At 35.9% G+C, this 23,039-nt stretch overlaps 1 protein-coding gene across 6 annotated transcripts in view; it reads left to right on the top strand.

Moving 5' to 3' along the window:
• Positions 1 to 23,039, top strand: part of SLC41A2 (solute carrier family 41 member 2) — a 134,844-nt gene that overhangs the window by 8,342 nt on the left and 103,463 nt on the right. For 4 of the 6 annotated variants that reach the window (XM_024127361.3, XM_024127360.3, XM_024127359.3 and 1 more), the window contains exon 2: positions 14,983 to 15,709. In XM_024127361.3, coding sequence (XP_023983129.1) covers positions 15,155 to 15,709 — 555 coding nt within the window. In that variant the 5' untranslated portion in view covers positions 14,983 to 15,154. Of the gene's footprint in view, positions 1 to 9,986; positions 10,061 to 12,097; positions 12,116 to 14,982; positions 15,710 to 23,039 lie in introns of those variants that run through there. The other 2 variants (XM_028490525.2, XM_024127362.3) reach the window with 2 other exon arrangements.

Raw genomic sequence — 23,039 nt, 5'->3', positions numbered from 1 at the left:
CTCGTTATTCAAGGTTCAACTCGTCAATGTTTCGTTCATTCCTTCTTTCAACATTTTTAGTGGACGCCACCTACATTTTGACTAATACTGAGTGGGGAATATGCAGAATTTCGTATCAAAAGCTCACAGACTAGTAAAGAGCAGCCTTCATGTAAATAAGTGCAATTATGTATTTTAAAACAAGAGCGTTTGAGGGGCAGATACTAAAGATATAAGTGGTCTCTTCCTTCTACACTACCTTATATGGCACTTGTAAAAAGGGCAGTTTATGGTATGGTTACATTTTTGGGTCTTCAGTAAATAATTGCTCATTTATTTATTAACAGAAGATAATTCACCTGTGAATTAGGTGGTGAGACTTGGGAGGGAGCTGTTTCCATTCTTGAGCAATCAACTGTGTTCAAAAATAACTTGAATCCAACTTGCTAGATTCCGGTGTAGGGCATGGAGTGGGGAGGGAGCACTGAAGGACTTGTTCTGTAATCCTCGTCTCTGTGGCCACTCACACTGGTGTACAAGGAATGCCTGTCATTTCTGCTTTATCATTAACTGGTAAGAAAGTTGTGAATTTGAGTCCTGTGTCTTTATTTTACTGACTTTATAACTTGAGCACATTACTTAACCTCTCTGAGACTCAGTTTCCTGAACTGTAGTGTGTGAACATGTCTACTTCCTAGGTTTTCAGAAAAGATTATACAAGTATATACAAACAAAGTCTATTGTTTTTGCTTTCAGTGATTTTGATGTTCTGTAGAATGGGTGATTGTTCTCCTTTCTTTGGAGTTTAAGTTTTTAAATATGTGGGAGGACTTATGGATTAGACTCTAGTTCTTTCTTTCTTTCTTTTTTTTTTTTGGCCACACCACATGGCTTGCAGGATCTTAGTTCCCCGACCAAGTATCGAACCCATGCCCCCTGCATTGGAAGCATGGAGCCCTAACCACTGGACCTCCAGGGACTTTCCTAGACTCAAGTTCTTTGAAGAAGTCGTTTTTTTTTATTCTGAGAGTGGCTTTTTGATAAGCTCTTCATATTCCTGGTAAGGTATGAATAAACAATATAGGAAAGTAATAGGGCCAAAGAACATTTAGTGGGGAAATAAATCTTTTTCATTATTAACCAGTGTATTCTCCTGGGATTTAAAGCAGACTGTTATATCTGTGATCAAGAAAGCAAAATTAATAGGTAGGCCCAGAGTCCAAAGCCTGGCCTATTTTCTTCATTTTATCTGCCACTTTCCTCTATCTTTTACCTAACAAACAGTAAGGAATTTTTATGGTAATGTTCTAGTACTCTTTGGAAAAAAAAAAGTCAGAAAACTCTTGTCTGTCATTTCTGGATTATAGGTTTCAGAATAACCCCAGGCAAACTCATGATGGATTCTATCTTTGTAATATTTCTCATTCTGGTTGAGCAGACTTAGTTCTCTATTCTAGAATAAACCTTACAGTAATGGTTTAAGGTAGTCTGTTTTATTTGTAAATTGTAAAAATGTTATTTAGATATCTTTTTAAAAGTAAAAAAGTACATTAGATATGATATTTAAATTTAACAACAGTATTAGAGCTACTTCCTATTCCAGCTTTCATCTTCTTTTTTCCTTTAAAAACATTGTGGTTTCCTGAAGACCTGTGTTGTTCAGTTATAGGTACCATTTGTTCTGTGTATATACTGGTCATTATAGATATACAGTATTTTATAGCATGCTGGCAGTTTAATGAAAAATAGGATGAGTGCAGTATATACAATGTAAATATTAAACTTCAGTTTATTTTTTAAAGAAAGTAGGAACAAAACAGTTGATCTGAAAATTATAAGGTAGGGGTTTAATACAGCAATGTATAACATTTTTGTGATTCTGTGGTCTAGTCTGTTCCTTAGTAAGGGGAGAAAGAGGTGGAAAGTAGGTTTTGAGCCTTTTACAAAAATGTATAATAATGAATAATGATGCTGGTAACTAGCTAATATTTATTGAAGGCTCAATACACTGTTCTAAGCACCTTACATGTATTAAGTCATTTAATTAAGTCATTTAATACATTTAACACAATGGAGGAGATATTTTTTCATGAGGAAACTAAAGTATAGAGGCCTATGTCCCATAGCTAGTGAAAGTCAGAATTTAAGCCAAAGCAGATTGACTTCAGAATCCAGCCTCTAAACTACTGTCAATATCATTAGTGTGTTGACACTTCTTCACATTTAATTTTTTGGAAGCAAATCGTCTCTTTTAATTGAAGTGTGGAGATTTGCTGAATAAGTCACTTGAAATTCCCCCGTAAAACCACTCAATGCAAATCATGTTATCGATTTATTCATATAATGAAAGCATTGCACATATCTCGGGAAGCTTTGTACAGTTTCAAACACAGCATAAAGCATTTGCCAGTGATTCCACATGAATAATACAACTTTGAACAAGCAGTTAATATTCTCCGTTTCAAAATGTGTTTGACTGAAATCTGTGTGCTCAAGTCTGGGATTTTGATTGTGCGTAGATTTTATCATCTGAGTTTAAACTCATGTTATTCCTTGGAACAAAACCTATTCTTTTCTCAATCCCTGGGGGCAGTGCTTAATAGACAATGTAAGCATGTGTCTGAGAATTAGCAAGGGGGCACCAAAAGAGAGAAAAAAATTTAAATAATTTAATATTTTGTAATTTTTTTCAGTTTTTTAAATATATATATTTCAGATTCTTTTCCATTATGGGTTATTACAAGATACTGAATATAGTTCCCTGTGCTACACCGTAAACCCTGTTGCTCATCTCTTTTATGTATAGTGGTTTGTATCTGTTAATCCCGTACTTCTAATTTATCCCTCCCCCTCCCTCCCTTTGCCCTTTGGTAACCATAAGTCTGTTTTCTATGTCTGTGAGTCTGTTTCTATTTTATATATAGATTCATTTGTATTATTTTTTAAGATTCCACATATAAGTGATATCATATAATATTTGTCTTTCTCTGTCTGATTTACTTCACTCAGTTTGATAATCTCTTGGTCTGTCCATGTTGCTGCAAATGACAATATTTCATTTGTTTTTATGGCTGAGTAATATTCCATTGTATATATATACCACTTTTTTATCCATTCATCTGTCTGGACATTTAGGTTGTTTCCATGTCTTGGCTCTTGTAAATAGTGCTGCTGTGAGCACTGAGGTGAACTAGAGTTTTCATATTTTCTGGATATATTCTCAGGAGTGGTATTGCTGGGTCATATGGTGGTTCTGTTTTTAGTTTTTTAAAGGAACCTCCATAGTGTTTTCCATAGTGGCTGCACCAATTTACATTCCCACAAAAAAAACACTCCCTTTTCTCCACACCCTCTCCAGCCTTTATTATTTTGTAGACTTTTTGGTGATGGCCGTTCTGACCAGTGTGAAATGATACCTCATTGTGGTTTTGATTTGCATTTCTCTAATATGTTGTTGAACATCTTTTCATGTGCCTGTTGGCCATCTGTTAATGTTTTGTGACTTTTAAAGAAACAATGAAATAGTCTTTCTAGGAAAAGTTGTACCTTGTTGTGACTCTTATTTTGTTTGGAGTTATCATTTTGAATTATATGTCATGGCTCATGGGGGAGACACGCTGTAGACTTGATGGCAGCCTGGCTCTGCCTTGGAACTTGGTGGCACAGATGCAGTTATTTATTCATGATCATCTAACAATATAAAATATAAATGAAATCATTGCTGTGAATACAGCGGAATGTTAGTTTTCTGGAAGTGTTTAGGATGTATTAATTGAATGAATGTTGCCTTTTAGTTGTGTCCCTGGGAAACTGGGAAACTGTGGAGGGGGAGAAGTAGGAAAGAAGAAATTTTAGAGCCCCTGGGAGTTTTAGAAAGAGGAAATTTTAAGTAGCCGTTAAAAATAACTTTGTAGGATACTGATAAGACACTCTTTTCTGATATTTTAGGAAATGCAAAAAGCAGGATGCCAAACTGTGTGTAATATGAACCAATTTTTGTTTTAAACATAGATATAGAAAAAATATATCAGCAATAAAGTTATCGAATGCACTAATACATCATCAGTGATTATCTCTGGATGGTGGATTTCCAGAATAAACAACTTTGTTTGTCCTTGGCCTTTATTTATTTGTTTATTTTGCATTGAACACATATCGCTTCTGTGAAAAATAGAAAAACAATAGAAGAGAACTCTGTGCCAGTGGATGTTAGAAGCACCATTTCCAAATGAGCTGGGAAAGAAAGGTAGTCAGGATATTTTTATGAGCAAAGGCCAGTATGTGGCAACTAAGTTGTTTTGGGGTGGCTTTGAGGGTAGTTTTAGTTTGAACTTCAAGTTGGACTTAGAGCCCTTGGGCTCCTTTTTTTTTTTTTTTTTAAACTGGTATTTGAATTAAAAAGTACGCAGCTCTGACCAAAGGGTAGAGGAGAGACTTGATTGCAGAGAGTAAAGATACTGAAAGAGTTAGATCATTTTTTCAGTTTGATGCCAAAATAGTTGAGTAACGTAACACTGTGTACCTGTGGTTCACCTAATCTAATAGAGCCTCTTGCTGTGAGTTTGTGCACTTGGCCTGCCTTCACAGCTCTGTGTACCAGGGAGCAGTTTTGAGGGAAAGTACAGTCTGGGAACGGGGAAGGTCGGTGTCATCTCCCTGGGTGGTACCATTGTGAAGGTGTCCCAGTGAGGGAAGGTGATGGTAGGCCACCACCTGAGGAAGACCTCACTCAGTTTGGGAGCTGTCCTGTTTCATCACCTAGTAGAAGGTAGTGTAATTCTGTGTGGCCTGCTCAGAAGGGTGTAGCATGCTGCTTCACCTCAGGGATAGGGGAGGGAGAAGGGCCCCTGGAGGGGTAGAATGGCTCTGAGTAAATATTTGGAATGGGATCACCATGAAAATTATGGGGCACTCTTGGTCTTCAAATGTAGAAGAAAAATGTTAACCTTACACGTGGCAAATCATTTTTCCCTTTTCCTTTTCTTAGAAAAAAGAGTTTTACTTTGACACATGGTTATCCATTCTGCACTTTACAATTCTGGAAGATTTTTATACTCAGTTTTCACTTTAATTATACGAAGAATAAAGTGTATATTTTAAGTTGGCCCTAGAAGTGTGTTTGTGTTTTAAAAATGGAATTATCTTTAAGAGTATAAGGATGTATTAAGGCTAAAAGTATGAAAGTATACTTTTTTGGTGAGTTCTGAATAATAATTTCTGTTCATTTGAAATGCTGAACTCCAGTTACCTAGTCTCTAAATTTAGGTATTTCAGATTTATAAGTGCCAGGGAAAACCAGTAAGGAAATGTATTATTTATGTTTTATTCTCATGTACACTACCTTTTACACAAAGGTGTTGAGTCACTTTATAAAAAATAACATTTACAAGAAATATTGGGTTTTTAAAAAGTTATGAAACCAGTACCAGAGAAAATAAAACTAGGAGTGTAACATTAAGATGAATAAATTGATCATAGATGTGAGTTTCAGATGTAGTTGTAAGTTTCCTTGTTGCTGATGTAAAATAAAAGGGTGGCTCAATCTTCATTAAAGAAGAAGAAAAATACCAGTTTTCAGTAGCAAGGCTTTCTATAGCTATAATTTCTAAGTAAAGTTTCATGTGACTTTATCTAGGGTGATTGATAAGGTGGTGATGTTCTCAGCAGTAGTTTGCAGGAAATTAAGGAATGTCAGTTGCAAGTTAATTGCAAGAGAGTGGTTAAGTAGTTTTTTTGAACAAGATACATGTAAGAAATGTTTTAAAATGGGAGAAATATACTTTTTTGTTGTTTAAAAGCAGTTTCTCAGCTTCAAAACAGAGTTCTCTGATTTAGCTCCTTTGCTACCAACTATTCACCGAGTTGTTTCAAACAGTAGTACTAAGTGATATTTCTGGTCATTGTTTACTACGTGTATTATAAAACTGTATTGCTATTAATCTAATCAGAATCTAGTTAAATGTGTTTTGTTTTTCACTTTTCAGTTGATTTGATAGGGGATAAATATAATCAAAGTTCATTCTACCAAGTGCCAGTCAGTGCACTTGGTAGAATGAACTGTACTTTGTTTATGCAATACACTTAGTTCTTTGGACACACACTATATTTATTCTGTCAACATTTTCTCAATAAGCAGAAATGGTTCAACTGTGGATTTTGTTTTAGTTGATTCCTTGGCTTGTCTTCGGTGTATCCTTCTTCCAAATACAGCATTCTTTTTAAAAAATTATTTTTTTAAGTGGGGTTGAGGGTTGTGATTCTGAAAACAAATCAGTTGTCTGGTTCTGGTTTCCTTTGGAACATTATTTGAGATGTATTGAGGGTTTATTATACCGAAGGTTTATTATACCCACTGATTCTTTCTCTGGGCTCAAACAAATTCTTTACAAATGTTTGGCTGTCTTTTAGGCCTATAGAAACTTTAGGATTGATAAATTTTATGATGTTACTCTTTTCTATCAGTGGGCAGTCTTAGAAATGAGTGATTGTTTTATGGAGTCCGTTAGCTTTGGGATATCAGGAGCTGAATCATGCCCATGATTTCTCAAGCTTCTGTGTTTGTTAGAGAATATCAGGACTACCAAATCAAGAAAGCTTGACATCACTACCTGTTACCTAAATGAAACCTGTGTGAGTGCCTGAATTCAGTTTAATTAGACAGTTTCCAGTTTAAGCCAAAAAGTCAGCATTTATTTTTTCTAGGAGCTAACTCTGCATTTCAACCAAAGCAAAAAAAAGGTGTGGCGGGGTGGGGAGATATGTTGATTCCACTTTAGAGGTGAGCCTTTTAATCGGGGAGGACAGTATTTGTGAGGTAGCAGTTTTTATATTTCAGTTTCCAGGTACTTTTTTGGGCTACCTCACAGCATGTGGGATCTTAGTTCCCTGACCAGGAATCAAACCCGTGCCACCTGCATTGGAAGTGCGGAGCCGTAACCACTGGGCTGCCTGGGAATTCCCTTCCAAGTACTTTTAAATGACCTGAACAATGATAAAAATTGTAGTATGTGTATTGCTATAACTCAGCTGTTGTTTGGACCAGTTTGAGACTTAACAGCATATGGAGTTTGCAGCATAGTTACTGACTGGACTCATCTTCATTCTTTAGAATTGTTGCCTTGGGATAGTTCCTTTTCCTTAGTTAACTACAGGAAATGAGCAAAAGAGGTCCATACTTTTTTTTTTTCTTTCTAGTTATACATTCTTAACTGGATATCGAATTATACCTCTGGCAAGCAGCAGTAGTACATTTGGAATTCTGGAGATTTCTTTTACAGTGCCATATTGATTTTTAACTTTTGAGGGTCAAGTGATATATCAAATATCATCGGAGACACAAGATGTCATCTTTGCCGTGTAAGAACTGGCTGTGGGAGACCAAATGGACACCTTTCATTAAAAAAAAATTTTTTTTAAACTGTACCTGAGGAAGATCGCTAACTGTTTTGGGCATTTAATTTTGACTGTTTTTTTCCTCTCTGTACCCTTAACCCTGCATTAATTTGGGTAGATTTCTTTGAGGTGGTAAACTTTTATTGTGACCTTTTGAATGAGGTGAAAGTTTTCGGACATCAGGAAAAATTTGGTAGAGAGTGTAGAGGTGGGAAAGCTGAATAAAGGAAATTTGATTGAATAGAGGAAGCTTAGAGAAGAGTAAGAGGTAGTAATTTAACTGATTTAGGAAATCTAGTAGAAGGCACCGCGTCAGTATGAAACAATTAGGAAAAATAAACAATGTAGGCAGCCCCATGGAGAATAGTGAAATCAAAGGGTTAAAAATGAGAAATGGTTTTAGGCATAGCTGTAGGACTGTCTCAAATGGGGAAGAGAGTTCTTCAGGGTGATTTAGTAGTCAAGGTCTGTGATCCCCATGAATGGGACTAGGGTGACCTCATGGTTCTGTTGCATTCTCAAGGGAGAAGCATTTGTCAGTGAGGTCATGGCAGGACAGCAGAATGTGGCGTCAGAGTGAACATGGGAAAACCAAAGGGGTGATTAGTTAAGAGCTGTTTGGGATATGTGCTGAGAAGACTGATTTGTTGGTCAATTCTTCAGGAAAAGGGAGTTTGGGATGAGGAATGGGGAAGCTGAGGAGTTCAGATGTGAAACTGAAATCTAAAAGGCCACTGAGACTTTTTAAAATAGTTTTTGCGTAAATGGAAAGAGCTAATCATTGAAATCAGTGAGGATTTATGTTTACACAAGTTTCATTCTTTAAATGAACGTAGTGGAAGAAAACTGAGCGGCCGTAAAGGCAGCCTGCGGTTTGGGTGCTGTAAAAAGCAAATTAAATAGACTTAATCCTTCTGTGTGAACCTGCTATTCAGTTAAACAATTAAGTACTTACTGGATATTATTCAAAAGAATGTACCAGAATTTTTTATAAAACAAGAAAATAATCTGTGCAATATCGGCTAAGGTCTAGCTAGTTTTGGCTGGCATGACCTCTCTGAAATCTGATTTAACTGGCTGCATAACACATCCTGTTTGGTGACTATCTACATCTTCATAACAAACAGAAACCGAAGACATATAGTCAGAGGAAATGAAAGAAGCAGAATGGGGACTTCCCTGGTGGCACAGTGGTTAAGAATCCACCTGCCAATGCAGGGGACACGGGTTCGAGCCCTGGGCCGGGAAGATCCCACATGCTGCGGAGCAACTAAGCCCGTGCGCCACAACTACTGAGCCTGCGCTCTAGAGGCCGCGAGCCACAACTACTGAGCCCGTGTGCCGCAACTACTGAAGCCCGCACGCCTAGAGCCCGTGCTCCACAAGAGAAGTCGCCGCAATGAGAAGCCCGCGCACCGCAATAAAGAGTAGCCCCCACTTGCTGCAACTAGAGAAAGCCCGCGTGCGGCAAAGAAGACCCAATGCAGCCAAAAATAAGTAAATAAAATAAATAAATAAATTTTTTAAAAAGCAGAATGAACACTTGCTGAGTGGTGAAACTAAGAATACACAGTAACCATAAGCTGGCTTGACTTCTAGGTTATTTTCTCTGTGTGTGTGTATGTGTGTGATAGTGCTGTGGTTTTATGTGTGCTTATACAAATGTAAAATACCCCCCCCAACAAGTTTTGAGATTTTCGACTAAATGCGATAATCTTTTTGTTGTTGTTATGGGAAGATAACAAAGTGTTAAACTTCTATTTATTGCCTCTCTTAGTAATGAGGCGTGATTTAGGCCTGCTAACTCACAGCTCTGATGAATTTTTCAAGTGTATTATTTAACCTTTGCAATGGAACAGAATGCCTCTTCCAGCACGATAGGCAGATTTTCTCCGAGATATTGATTTAGTAAATCAACACACATACAATACAATTCTTTTTCTTCTAAAATCAAGCAATTTTAGCATTAATGTTTTTTTGTTTTGGTAACTACAGTTGAATTCATCAGAATTGTTTTGTATTAGTTTGTTTTCCTTTAAGTCAGTGGTTCCCTGACACAACGCTATAGATTAATGCTGGCCCATGACAAAGCTTTCACAGGGAGCATAAAGTGAGTTCTTGATAAATCTAAATGTGCTCAATGGAAAGGCTTTTAGTCCAAGATTTTGTCCTTTCTGCATTTTTATTTTCAAAGGAAAGATCATTTTTAAATTGGTAAAATTTGGGGGGAAATTCGGTTAATGAGATCTAAATGTTTGGAAAACACTGTTTTCAAACTCTTTAACCATAGATGGAATCCTTATGTGCTCATATATCAGAGAGATTCTCTTAAACTAAACTAGATGGGAATCTGTGGGTCAGATTCGTCTTTAAAATATTTACTTTTTTGGTTAGGTTTTGTTAGATCATGCTGTGGTGGTAAACAATTCCAAACTCTCAGTGGCTTTCATCAGCAAAGCTTTCTTTCTCTCTCGTGTTGCATGTTGCTGCAGCTCTGTGGGTTATCTTTGTCCCAGGACCCAGTCTGAAGAAGCAGCACTTACCTAGGACATGTCATTCCCATGTCAGACGGAAAAGAAGCCATAGCTGAACTATTTCTGTTTGCAGATGTTGCTGCCATCATGAGTCAGATGCCCAAACCTGATGTCAGTGGACGTGAGGCAGTATAATCCTCCCATAGTCCCTGCAGGTAACATGGCAACAGGTGGAGAAAACAATCCTCTTATAGGAGGGGAGCAATAAATGGGAGTAAGAAAATCTGTCACAATATCACTCATGTGACTGAAGCACTCCTGTGATGTAATGAAAATGTTAAAGAACAATAATAAACACATATCTACTACCAAGCTTAAAAAATATAACCACTACTTTTGGAGTTCCCTGTGTGCTTTTGTACTCTTCCCCAAATGTAACCATTCTCTTGAAATTTGTGCTTGCTTATCATCCCCTTCTTCATATATTCCATTGTGTGACTCTCAGCCATTTATCTTTTTTCTTGAGTTCATTCCTTCCGTTTTTTTGCTAGTGTGAAAATATTGCTAAGGATATTCTTTTATGCGTCTCCTGGTGTACAAAGCAAGAGTTGCTTCAGGGTATGTACTTAGGTGTGGAATTGCTGGAATGTGGGGCATATGCCTCTTCAGTTTTAGTAGATAATACCAAATTGTTTTCCAGCATGGTTGTACAGTTTACACTTGCACTAGTGGTGTTGTATGTGTTACCAGTTCTCATGTCTTTGTTCACATTTGAAAGTCTGACAACATCTAATTTTTAGTCTAATGGGTGTAAATCAGATTCTTTTTTTAATGTTCAGGGAAGTGCTTCTCAAACTTCCATGTGTACATAAATCACTTGGAGATGCTATTAAAAGCACAGGTTGTGATTCAGTAGGTTGGGTTATGCTTGGTAGCTGAGATCCTGCATTTCTCCACCCAGGTGATACCATTTCACCACCCAGGTGATACCAGTGCTGCTGCACCGTGGACCATACTTTGAGTCACAAGGGTTTAAGGCACTCAAATAGACTTGCCCCTGTGTTGGCTCCACATAACACCTAAAGAATCTTTGGAACAAAATTGCTACATAACAGCATCTGATATAGCCACTCAATCTAGGGTTTTTGAATCATGACTGATATTTTTATTGACATTACATGAGCACTATAGAGAATACTTTTTTTTCATGTAGCAATTTGGAAAAAACAAACAAACGCAAGCCACAGTGTTAATCACCGTACTTGTTTTACCTGCTGCAGATGCTTTTTTTTTTTTTTTTTTTGGAAACTTCTGTTTTGTGCAAACATTGGCCATTAGCAAATAAAGTAGTGGATTCCTTTTTCCTAGAGATTGCTTGCTTTATAACTTACAAAGAGAATTGAGAATTTAAACCTAAACTAACCTAAACTTTTAAAGACACTTTATTTTCAGCTATGTTGGTACTAGATTAAAATAACCTATTAGGTAGCTAAAGAGTAACCCATAAATATCTCCACTGGTATTCTTTAACTTAAAGCACCTAAAACCAGGGGAAACTTTGCCCAGTTCTATTCACTTATTTTTTAAATTTGTAGTTGTTTTTACTCATTCACGGATGAAGAACAATAAAGAGCAACCCAACCAATTTTTTATTTAGTGGCATATGTGTACATTACCTATTTTAAATCAACCACAAAGTATTTTGATTGTAACCATTTTTCAATGAGTTTCTAAGTGATTTCTTTAAAGGAAGAAAATTTAAGGAGTCTTTAAGGGAGATAATAGACCTTGTCAATATGCAAGCATTAGAATAACTGATCACTCATTAACTGGATAAAATGAAGGATAAATAAAAATAAACACATTTTCCTCAGTGCAAGATGGTGGTAGGTGGTCCGTGGCATGCAGTGGTAGCAAGGTAATTCCTAGTACTTCAGAGGGAGCTTTTTTTTTTTTTTTTTCTCCTTTGCGGTACGCGGGCCTCTCACTCTTGTGGCCTCTCCCGTGGCGGAGCACAGGCTCCGGACGCGCAAGCTCAGCGGCCATGGCTCACGGGCCCAGTCGCTCCGCGGCATGTGGGATCTTCCCGGACCGGGGCACGAACCCATGTCCCCTGCATCGGCAGGCGGACTCTCAACCACTGCGCCACCAGGGAAGCCCTAGAGGGAGCTTTTTGAGGAGGAAGACAAAGTGACAGCTTCAGAATTATTTCATTCCAAAAGGAAGCGAGAAAACACCCTTCCAGAGGCCTTCCCCTCTGAAGTAGCCCTGTAAGTCATTCACTTTTTGCTCTATCAACTGTTTCCTTCACTGCCTTTATCACAAATTATCTCATTTATTTATTTGCTCACCTGATTGTTGTTCCTCCCCACTACAAGGAAAACTCTTTGAAGCAAGAATAGTGCCTCTTTTGTTAATGGGGCAACCCCAGGATCTAGTAGCCATTCAGGAAATAATAAGCCAACAAATATGTGAAATTCAAGGGTAGGACTCAGGCCTGCTCCAGGCACTTGTCATTATGTGGTCTGGAGGGGAGGGGACTGTGTCACTAGGCCTACCAGAACCTCATGGAACAGGGCAAGTGTGGTTTTACATGGGAGATGGAAATACCATAAGCTGAAAAATTGGGGAAAGATGCTGAGGAAACAATAAAAATGTGGTTTTGTTTGTTTGTTTGTTTTATGCTATTTAAGCGTAGTTTACCATTTCACCCAACTGCCCAGTCTTGTATAAGGTTGAGCAGATCCTGCAGTGCCTGAAGGTGCTTGCTGAGGGGATGGAGGGGGGCTGAAATCCAGCCGGAGACTCCACTCCTGTGGCTTCCTTTTTCCAAGAGGCACTGTTTTAAATTTACCCAAAGGCTGTATCTGGTCTCTGTACACAGTGGCCCTGTGTACAGAATATCCACCTCTCCATCTAACCTTCTAAAGAAAGAATACTAGGGGCAAAAGTAAGAGCTGGTTGTGTCTTTGCATCTGGATCCTGCTGGCCAACTCAGTGCAGACTATGTGCTTAACCATGTCCTGCAAATACTCTAAGAGAGATTACTTGTTTGGGGAAATTCCTCTTTTTTTAACCTTCTCCTCACTCCATTTTCCTATTTAGTGTTAGCTGGTCAATTTTCCTGAGCATGCTTTTTGAGCTGAATGGTGACTGAATGGTGATATGCATACTGTCATCTTTCTTTATTGTTTATCTACATTTCTCTGCATTTCCATTTTGATTATCCTTATAATTCTGCTTCAAGAGGAAGAATAAATTGCCTATATCCATCACTGGCCCTTCAGTAGAATAGACTTGCCTTAAAGCTTTATCTCTTTGAGGTTTGTTCTGTTTTTTGTTTGATTAGAGATCTCCTTGGGGCAGTGAAATGCTCACTACTTAGAAAGAGGTGAATTGGTTGAAGGAACAGAAACCCACTCAATATGACTCATGTAAGGCTGCTGGGAATCTCATAAGTTCCAGACATACAGCTGAGCCCTTCTTACATGGAAAGTTCTCAGGCAGCTGTTCTGGCTTTCTTCCTCTTTGTGGACTGCTTGGGTTCTTTGCTTCACTCTGGACATTGTTTCCATTCCTTTGATTTTCTTTAAACACTGCCTTTGTCTGCATACTGATAGCCTGCAAGTGGCAAAAATGGCAGCTAGTACTTAATCTCATTGGATTCTCCGCAGGTCCACAGGATGTCTGTACTGTAATCACTTGGGGAGCTTAAAAAAAAAAAAAAGGTTTATATGCCTCAAACATATTCTGAGTCAGTAGGTCCAGACTCCTAGAATCTATATTTTAAGAATATTCCCCAGCAGGAATTCCCAGACCCCTCCATAATCACAAGAGGGAAGAAAGGAAAGTGAGTGAGTGATGAAATAGATGAACCAGATCCTAGCATCCACTTGTCCCTAACATAGCCCCTTTTTCTTTTTCCCTTTTCCATTCCTTGTTATTGATCTTCCTGTCCAAGGAGAGGAGATCAATATTCTAAGAAATTGAAAACAAATATTGAAGAATAGAATGGTTTTCATTAAAAGCAGCAGTATAGTAGCAACAATTCTTAGCCTAGCTTGGTGGGTGGGCAGTCCAGTTAGGCAGTGGGCCATCTATCCCTTATCAAATCAGAGCCAATTTGTTGGCTCTGATGTAAGACAGGGCTGGGCGTTCCTGAGAAACACCTGAGGCCTTAGACCCACCCTAATAACTGAAAACCTTTGTACCTGTGGTGGCAGCTGTCCCGAGTCAGACTCTCTACCTGGGCAGGTGATGTATGACCTCACAACTTCAGTGCCTGTCACTCTCAAACCAGCTTACACAATGTGTCTGTGTCTTTAGTTCAGGATCTTTAGAGAGAATCTTGTCCATAACCGGCCAGTCAGGAGCATACGCTGGGATTAAGGGTCAGAGCTGACTTTGAGAAGGGCATTAAGTGATAAGTGCGTTGCAAGCTTTCTTTTGGTTGGCTTGCAAAATAGGATTAAGTGAATATTTGTTATCCCTTTTCATTTTGGTTATTTCTTAGGTAACAGAGGTATTATATTCCTAAATCAATGATAATGAATTTTTTGTATGTCAGAGACTACAGATATGACATCAGCCTAATTTTACATGTGAAGTAAATGCCATGTACACTATTTAGGATATTTATCAAATAATTTCATGGCAAACATTATCATCGTTTCTTCATATTTTAATAACAAAATGTATATTATATTAAGTTGTAAATAAAGTAACATGGATTATTATTTAATATGTTTAAAATATAATGTCATATACTTTACCTTTGTTGTGCCTGCATATGTAAAGGGTTGTAGCAATTTGATTCTGAGACCTCAATGTAAGTAATGGAAGCCATTACTTTATTTAATAACTTTGTCTATTGTAGAATTTCAGAGACATTTGAAGACTTTACATGGGTATTAATTACATAAAGTATGCAAAGATAAACATTTTTAACCAAGATAGAGCACACAAAAAGGCTGTGTACTACATTTCTGTGTACAAAGCAGTTATGTGTTAAGCCCAAAGGGTATAATGTCAGTACATTAGGGTTGGTTTAAGAACATGTGTTATTTTATACCTTTAATTATGAAGTATCAAGATAGTTAATCTGACTTTTAAAAATTATTTTATTTTATTTTTCCAGATCCAATCCCTCTGTGGAACTTCTAAACATCTTCTATTAGTGGAAACGTTGTTTTCTACACAATGAAGTCAACATCTTAATTTAAACCAGCATTCATGTGGTTCTGATTCATCTGCTATATGGTTCATGAAGCTTGAGATCTAAGGCATACAGGGTCTTTTGCGATGACAATATGACTAATAGTAAAGGAAGATCTATTACTAACAGAACAAGTGGTGGTCCAAGTAGTGGAGGAGGTTTTGTAGACTGGACTTTAAGTTTAAATACAATTCAATCTGATAAGTTTTTAAACTTACTGTTGAGTATGGTTCCGGTAATTTACCAGAAAAACCAGGAAGACAGGCACAAAAAAGGAAACAGCATTTGGCAAGATGGGTTATCAACTGCAGCACAAACTTTTAGTAATAGATCTGAACAACACATGGAATATCACAGTTTCTCAGAGCCATCTTTTCATGGCAACAGTGGGCACACGCCATCAAGCTGTAGCCCAAAGTATGATGACTACGCCAACTACAATTATTGTGATGGAAGGGAGGCTTCAGAAACTACGGCCATGTTACAAGATGAAGATGTGTCTAGAGATGGTGATGAAGATGTCATTGTGGAAGCAAACCAGAAAATACCAAAGGAGTCCAGTGGTGTCATGGCACTGCAAATACTTGTGCCATTTTTGTTAGCTGGCTTTGGAACAGTCTCAGCTGGCATGGTTTTGGATATAGTCCAGGTGGGTTTTCATCTTTGTTTAACTTCACTGTCTTTGTTGTTTAAAGTGCTTTGTGTTGGTTACTAATCTCAAACATTATATTTAGATTTAATTTATCCCTTCGTTAAAACGAACTGATGCTGACTTTGGTGAAGAATCTGCTATTTCTGTTTTTTTGTTTGTTTTCCTTTGGAAGTTCTAAGAGAACTGTCTCATTCTGACCATAAAGTAACTTTTCATAAAATATTAAGTAGTAAAGTAATCCCAAATTGGGTAAATCAGCTAAATGAATAACTCAATAAATGTTATATTTAAATACATCCTTATTTTAAAAATAAAAATTAATATATGCTCATTAAAATGAATTCAGACAATGCAGAGGATTAAATAAAAGATAAGTCTTTCCTATTCCTCATCTCCAAACCAAAACTCTCTTCCCCTCCAGAGGTTACCATTGTTAAGAGTTTGCTGTATATACTTGCAGACTTTTTTCTATGCTTATATACATGCATATGTGCAGAGTCTTTTTTCAAAAATAAAAATGAAATGCTGTATATATTTTTCTGCAGTTTATTTGCATTGCTTATTAATGTATCTTGGACATCTTTCCAAATTAGTAACAAAGATATTCAGTATTTTAAAAAGAGTACTTGATATTTCCATTGTATATATACACCAAAATTTACTTATTCACTCTCCCATGCTGGTGCTGTAACAAATATCCTTATAAATTTATCTTTACACACTCATACTATTTTTCATAGGATAGATTTTAAAAATGGGATTGCTGGGTATTAGGGCAGCTGTATGTGTTTAAAATTTTTATAGGTATTGTCAAATTGCCTTTCAAAAAGTTTGTACCAATTTGTAGTCCTGCCATCAGTATATAAGTACTTTTATCTATCCATACCCTTATCAACATTGGATATTCTTGATCTTTTTCATTTTTGCCAATTGATAGGACAATGTTATCATATTTTAATTAACATTCTTTAATTATTATTAATGTCTTAGCATCTTTTCATGTGTTTATTGGCCATTCTTACCTTTTCTGTGAATATTTCTTATATACTTTTTTGTATCTTTTATCCATTTAAAACATGGGTACATTACTTATTGACTTGTAGGAGTTCTTAATGTAGTATTATACAAAATTACAAAATTACCTATTATATAATTACCTTTCTAAACTAGTAAATTGTTAAAAGGTGGCATTCTGTTACTATCAGTTTTCATTCATCAGTCAGAGAAAGCTTGGCTCTGGGAAAGGGTTAGAAACATTATCCACATGTGCCTTTGTCTTTCATTGTTTGCTCCCTAAAAGAAACCTCAGGTTATCTGTGACTCTAAGACACTTTTAAACAGATAACATTTTTATCTAAATGGAAAACGTACATAAATAGAAACATAATTTTTCCACCGTCAGATGGAGAAAAGATATGAAAAGATAAACTGTGTTAAGTATATTGAATTTTTGAATAGACTATAATACTCTAGGGAGACCAAACCTATCTATCCACTTGAAATATAATTGTTTCAAATTATTACCATAGTATCATAGCTGCTAAAATGCATATGCTGTTTTGGGTTGACTTTTTTTTTTTCTTCATATACCAGTTATTCTGAAGAAACACTCAACAATTAGCTATAGGATGATAACATCTATAGGAAAAATATGTTACAGTATAGATTGTTAAGCAGAATATTTACATAGTTCATTATGTACCTTCCTCTGGTGCATGTTCACTTATTTCTTGATGCTATTTGAGAGAAGAGCATGTGTGTAATTGGGATTCTTGATGCTATTTGAGAGAAGAGCATGTGTGTAATTGGGAAAAGTTCCTTTTATGATTTTATGAACTTTAATACTGCTAGCCCTAAGGACTTTATAGTGTTAAACTTCAGTGTTAAAAATCATAAAGACATAATGTAAATGTTTTGAAAGATTTCATTTGAATGAGGTTTTAAAAACTTTTAAATTGTGAAATTTAAAACATACAGGGTGAAAACAAACAGCTCGGTGAAAACAAAAACATACAGCTCAGTGAATTTTCATGACACAAACAACCATATAACCATCACCTGGGTCTAGAAATAGACTCTTACCTATACTTCATTAGTCCTCATTAGTTCTCCCTTCCAATAGCTTCCTTTGTTTCTCCATCACCAAAGATCATCAATAATCTGATTTTTTAAAAATAATCTGATTTTTATAAGAACGTTTTTATCTTTATAAGCGTGTATTATTAAGCACCACTGCTTGGTTTTACTTAATTCTTTTCAAAATTTATCCAGTGGAAATATAGAGTATGTATTCTTTTATGTTTGGGTTTTTTTGGTCAACATTTCGTAAGTTTTAGGAAACTTGTTCATTTATTTTTATTGCTGTGTTGTAATCCAGTGTATAAATACATCACAATTTATCCATTCTACTATTTTTTTAAATCCATTCTATTTTTTTAATCCATTCTACTGTTGATGGACATTGGGCCTAATGATGTTTCCAGGCTTTTGCTGTACGTGTGCATGCATTTCTCTTGGGTATATATGTAGAAATGCAATCTCTAGGTCTTAGAATATGCCGATATTTAAATGTAGCATTTGTCAAATGGTTTTCGAAAGTGGTTGTACCAATTTACAGACTAATATAGCAGTATATGAGAGGTCCAGTGCTCTATATTATTATTTATACAAGGTATCAGAAGTCTTTTTAATTTTAGAAATTCTGGCATATATGGAGTGGCATCTCATTGAGGTTTTAATTGGGATTTACCTGATGACTAATGATGTTTACTGACCATTTGGATATCATTGGTGAAGTTTCTTTGCCCATTTTCCTATTTGATTGTTTATCTTTGTCTAATTGACTTATAGGAGTTATTTGCATATTCTGGATGTAAGCCTTTTAGTTATATATATTACAGAATTTTTTCCCCTCTGTGGCTTGCTTTTTTACTCTCTCAGTTGTGTGTTCGGATGAGCAGAAGTTCTTAATTTTTATACAGTTCCCTTTTCCCTAGTTTTCTATGGTCTGTGCTTTTTGTCTTCTGTTTAAGAAATCTTTCCATACCCTGTGAATTAAGATATTCTCTTATAATAGCTCCTTGAAGCTTTGTTTTGCCTTTTACATTTAGATCATTCCCTACCAGGAGTCGGTTTTTGTACAGAGTGTGAGGTAGAGGTTATATTTTTTCCTTTCCACATGGATTTCCAATTGTCTCTGCACTGTTATATAACCAAAATATTTGTTATAAATATCTGCCCATTTATGTGTAGGTGAACTTCTGGACTCTCAATTCTGTTCCTTTGGTGTATTTATGTCTCTTGTCATGAATGCCACACCATTATCATTACTCTAGTTTATAAATCTTGATATCTAGTAGAGAATGTTCTCTCTTTATTCTTCCTGAAGGGTTCTTTGGTTATTCTTTTCCCTTTGCATTTCTATGTATGTTTTAGTATAAAAGCTTGTCAGTTTTCAAAAAAAGTAGTAGCGATTGTGATTCAGATATAATAAGGGGGAGAATTCTCTACACTGTTTAGTCTTCCAACACAGGTACGTGGAATAATAGCCTCCATTTATTTAGGTCATCTTTAATTCCCCTCATTGATGTTTTACAGTTTCTGAGCACAGGTCTTTTACATTTTTAGTTGGGTTCGTTCTAGTTATTTTGCTTCATATATCCCAGACTCAGAGCTAAAGAAGCCAGCAACCAAGAAATGCCAACAAGGGCAGACAAAGCAAAACCAAACCAACAAAAGCCTACTCTTTGTAGCTGAAGGACTAGGAAAGGGACACCCTAGCAAGACAAAACAGTTTTAGACAATAACTGTTCTACTCTAGCCAAACACTACAGAAAAAACCGTGGCCTCACCCACATCCACATCAGCAAAGGCCCAGCGGGGAGCCTGGAGGGCATTCTACTAAGTGAAATAAGCCAGATAGAGAAAGATAAATATTGCATGGTATCACTTACATGTGGAATCTTAAAAAAAAAAAGTCAAACTCATAAAAACAGAGAGTAGGACGGTGGTTGCCAGGGCCTGAGGGGGTGAGGGAAATGGGGAGAAGTTGGTGAAAGGGTACAAACTTTCAGTTACAAGGTAAGTATGCTCTGAGAATCTAGTGTACAGCATGGTGACTATAATTGATAATCTGTATTGTATACTCGATATTTGCTAAGAGAGTAGATCTTAAGTATTCTCACCAAAAAAAAAAAAAAGTAACTCTGTGAGGTGATAGATATGTTAAATAACTTGTTGGTGGAATTCCTTTCATAATGTATATGTGTATCAAGTCATCATACTGTACCCTTAAAATATATTACAATTCTATTTGTCAATTATACCTCAGTAAAGCTTAGAAAAAATGAGCAAAATATACCGAAAGCAAGCAGAAGAAAGGAAATAATAAATATAAAAGCAAAAATCAATGAAATTGAAAGCAGGAAAACAGTAGAAAAAAGTCAGTGAAACAAACATCTGGTTCTTTGAAAAGATCAATAAATCTTACAATTTGTAGCAAGACTGACAATGAAAAAAAAAAGAGAGAAGACATAAATTACCAAGATCAGAATGAAACGGGATATCACTACAGATCCTGTAGACGTCAAAAGGATAGTAAAGAAGTACTACAAACAGCTCTGCACACGTAAATTTTACAACTTAAAGTGGGCCACTTCCTTAAAAAACACAATTACCACAATCCACCCAAAATGAAGTGGATAATTTGAAGAGCTCTATACTTATTAAGGAAATTGAATTCATAATTTTTAAAACTCCCAAAAAAGAAATCTTTAGACACAGATAGTTTCACCTGAAAATTCTACCAAATGTTTAAAGCAGAGTTAACACTAATTCTACACAAGCTTTTCTGGAAAATAGAAGAGGAGGGAACACTTACCAATTCATTTTAAGAAGCTGGTATTACCCAGATACCAAACCAAAGACAATGCAAAAAACAAACCAAAAAAGCCCAAAAAACCTACAGACCAATATTTCTCCTGAATATAGACCCAAAAAATCCTTAACAAACATTGGCAAATAGAATTTAGCAACGTATAAAATGAATTATACACCATGAAAAATGAGGTTTATTCCAGGGATGCAAGTCTTGTTCACTATTTGAAAATCAATATAATTCACCATATTAACAGGCTAAAGAAGAAAATCACATGACCACGTCAAATGATACAGAAAAAGCATTTGACAAAATTCAACACCCATTCATGATTTTTAAAAGTCAAATAAATAGTAATAGAGTGCAACTTCCTCAACATTATACTTAATTTAATGATGAAATACCTAATGCGGTTTTCCCCTAAGATCAGGTACAAGGCAAGGATGTCCACACTCATTACCTTTATTCAACCTAGTGCAATAAGTCAAGAAAAGGAAATAAAAGACATACAGATTGGAAAGGATAAAATAAAACTGTTTCTATTTGCAGATGACATGATTGTCTACTTAGAAAATCCCAAGGAATCTACCAAAACAAAAACAAAAACAAAAAAACTCCAAGAACTGATAAATGAGTTCAGTAAGGCCCAGGATACACAATACATACAAAAAATAAATTTTATTTCTAGCAATGAGTATGTGGACATTGAAATTAAAAATACAGTAACATTTACTTAAAAAACAAACACCTAGATGTAAATCTTAGAAAACACATACAGAATTTGTATGCTGAAAGCTACAAAACACTGATGAAAGTAATCAAGGAAATCTAAATAAATGGAGAGACTTGCCATATTCATGGCTGAGAAGACTCAACATAATAAAGATGTCAGTTCTCCCCAAACTGTTTAACAGAACTTTAAAAATCTCCACAAGATTTTTTAATATAATAAATAATATTAAAATGTATACGCAAAGGGAAAGAAAATAGAATTTTCTTTTTAAAAATCAAAACAAAGTGGGAAGGATCAGTCTACTTGATTCCAAGCTTATTAAAATGACCACAGTAATCAAGACTGTGGTATTTGGTGGAGGGATAGACACGCTTAAACTTGACACCAAAAGTGTGATCCATAAAATGAAAAATGGATAAATTGGACTTTATCAAATAAAAATTTTGTTCTGTGAATGACCTTGTTGAAAGGATGAAAAGCCAAGTTACAGAGAGAAAGAAATTATTTGCAAACCACATATCTGGCAAAAGGCTAGAATAAAGAACTCTCAAAAACTCAACATTTTAACAAAAACAGCCCAGTTAGAAAATTGGCAAAAAAGAAAAAAAAAAGCATAGAGACGTTTCACAGAAGAATATGTACAGATGGCAAATAAACTTGAAAAGATATTTAGTATCTTTAGCCATTAGAGGAACGCAAATGAAAACCACAATGAAATATCACTGTGTACCTATCAGAATGATTATAATAAAAAATAGTGGTAGTATTAAATGCTGTTGAGCATGTAGAGAAATGGTATCACTCATATATTGCTGTTGGGAATTTAAAATGACACAGCCGCTCTGGAAAACACTTTGATAGTTTCTTAAAAAAAAAATAAAACCTAAACATTAACTATCATACAACCTAGGAATTGCATTCCTGGGCATTTATTCCAGAGAATGAAGACTTATGCTAACACAACTCCTGTACGTGAATGTTTACAGCAGCCTTATTCATAATAGCCAAGAACTGGGATACACCCCAGAAGTCCTTCAACAGTCAAATGGTTTAACAAACTCTGGTAAATCCACATGATGGAATACTACTCAGCAACAAAAAGGAATTAACTGTTGACACATGCAACAATCTAGATGAATCTCCAGAGAATTATGCTGAGTGGAAAAAGCAAATCTCAAAAAGTTATACATACTATATTCATTTATAAAAATTCTTGAATCAACATTTTATGGAAATGGAGAACAGATTAGCAGTTGCCAGGGATTAAGAAGGGGCTGGGAGTGGAGAAAAGTAGATGTGGCTATAAAAGGGCAACAGGAGGAATCCTTGTGGTGATGGAAATGTTCTGTATCTTGACTATATCAATATCAATATCCTGGTTGTGAGATTGTCCTAGAATTTTGTGAGATATTAGCATTGGGGGAAACTGGATAAAGGAAACATGGGATCTCTCTATTATTTTTAATAACCGCATGTGAATCTATAATTATTTCAAAAAGTTTAATGAAAAACATTATGTATCTGGTAAAGTATATTTAAGCAGTATGAAACAATATATAATGGAGAAAGAAGTCTCCTTTTTTTTAACATCTTTATTGGAGTATAATTGCTTTACAATGGTGTGTTAGTTTCTGCTTTATAACAAAGTGAATCAGTTATACATATACATCTGTTCCCATATCTCTTCCCTCTTGCGTCTCCCTCCCACCCTCCCTATC

This window comes from Physeter macrocephalus, chromosome 6 (genome assembly GCF_002837175.3).
Source record: "Physeter macrocephalus isolate SW-GA chromosome 6, ASM283717v5, whole genome shotgun sequence".
NCBI lineage: Eukaryota > Metazoa > Chordata > Mammalia > Artiodactyla > Physeteridae > Physeter > Physeter macrocephalus.
Note: the sequence above shows the minus strand (reverse complement) of the source record. Positions and strands in the feature narration are given on the sequence as shown.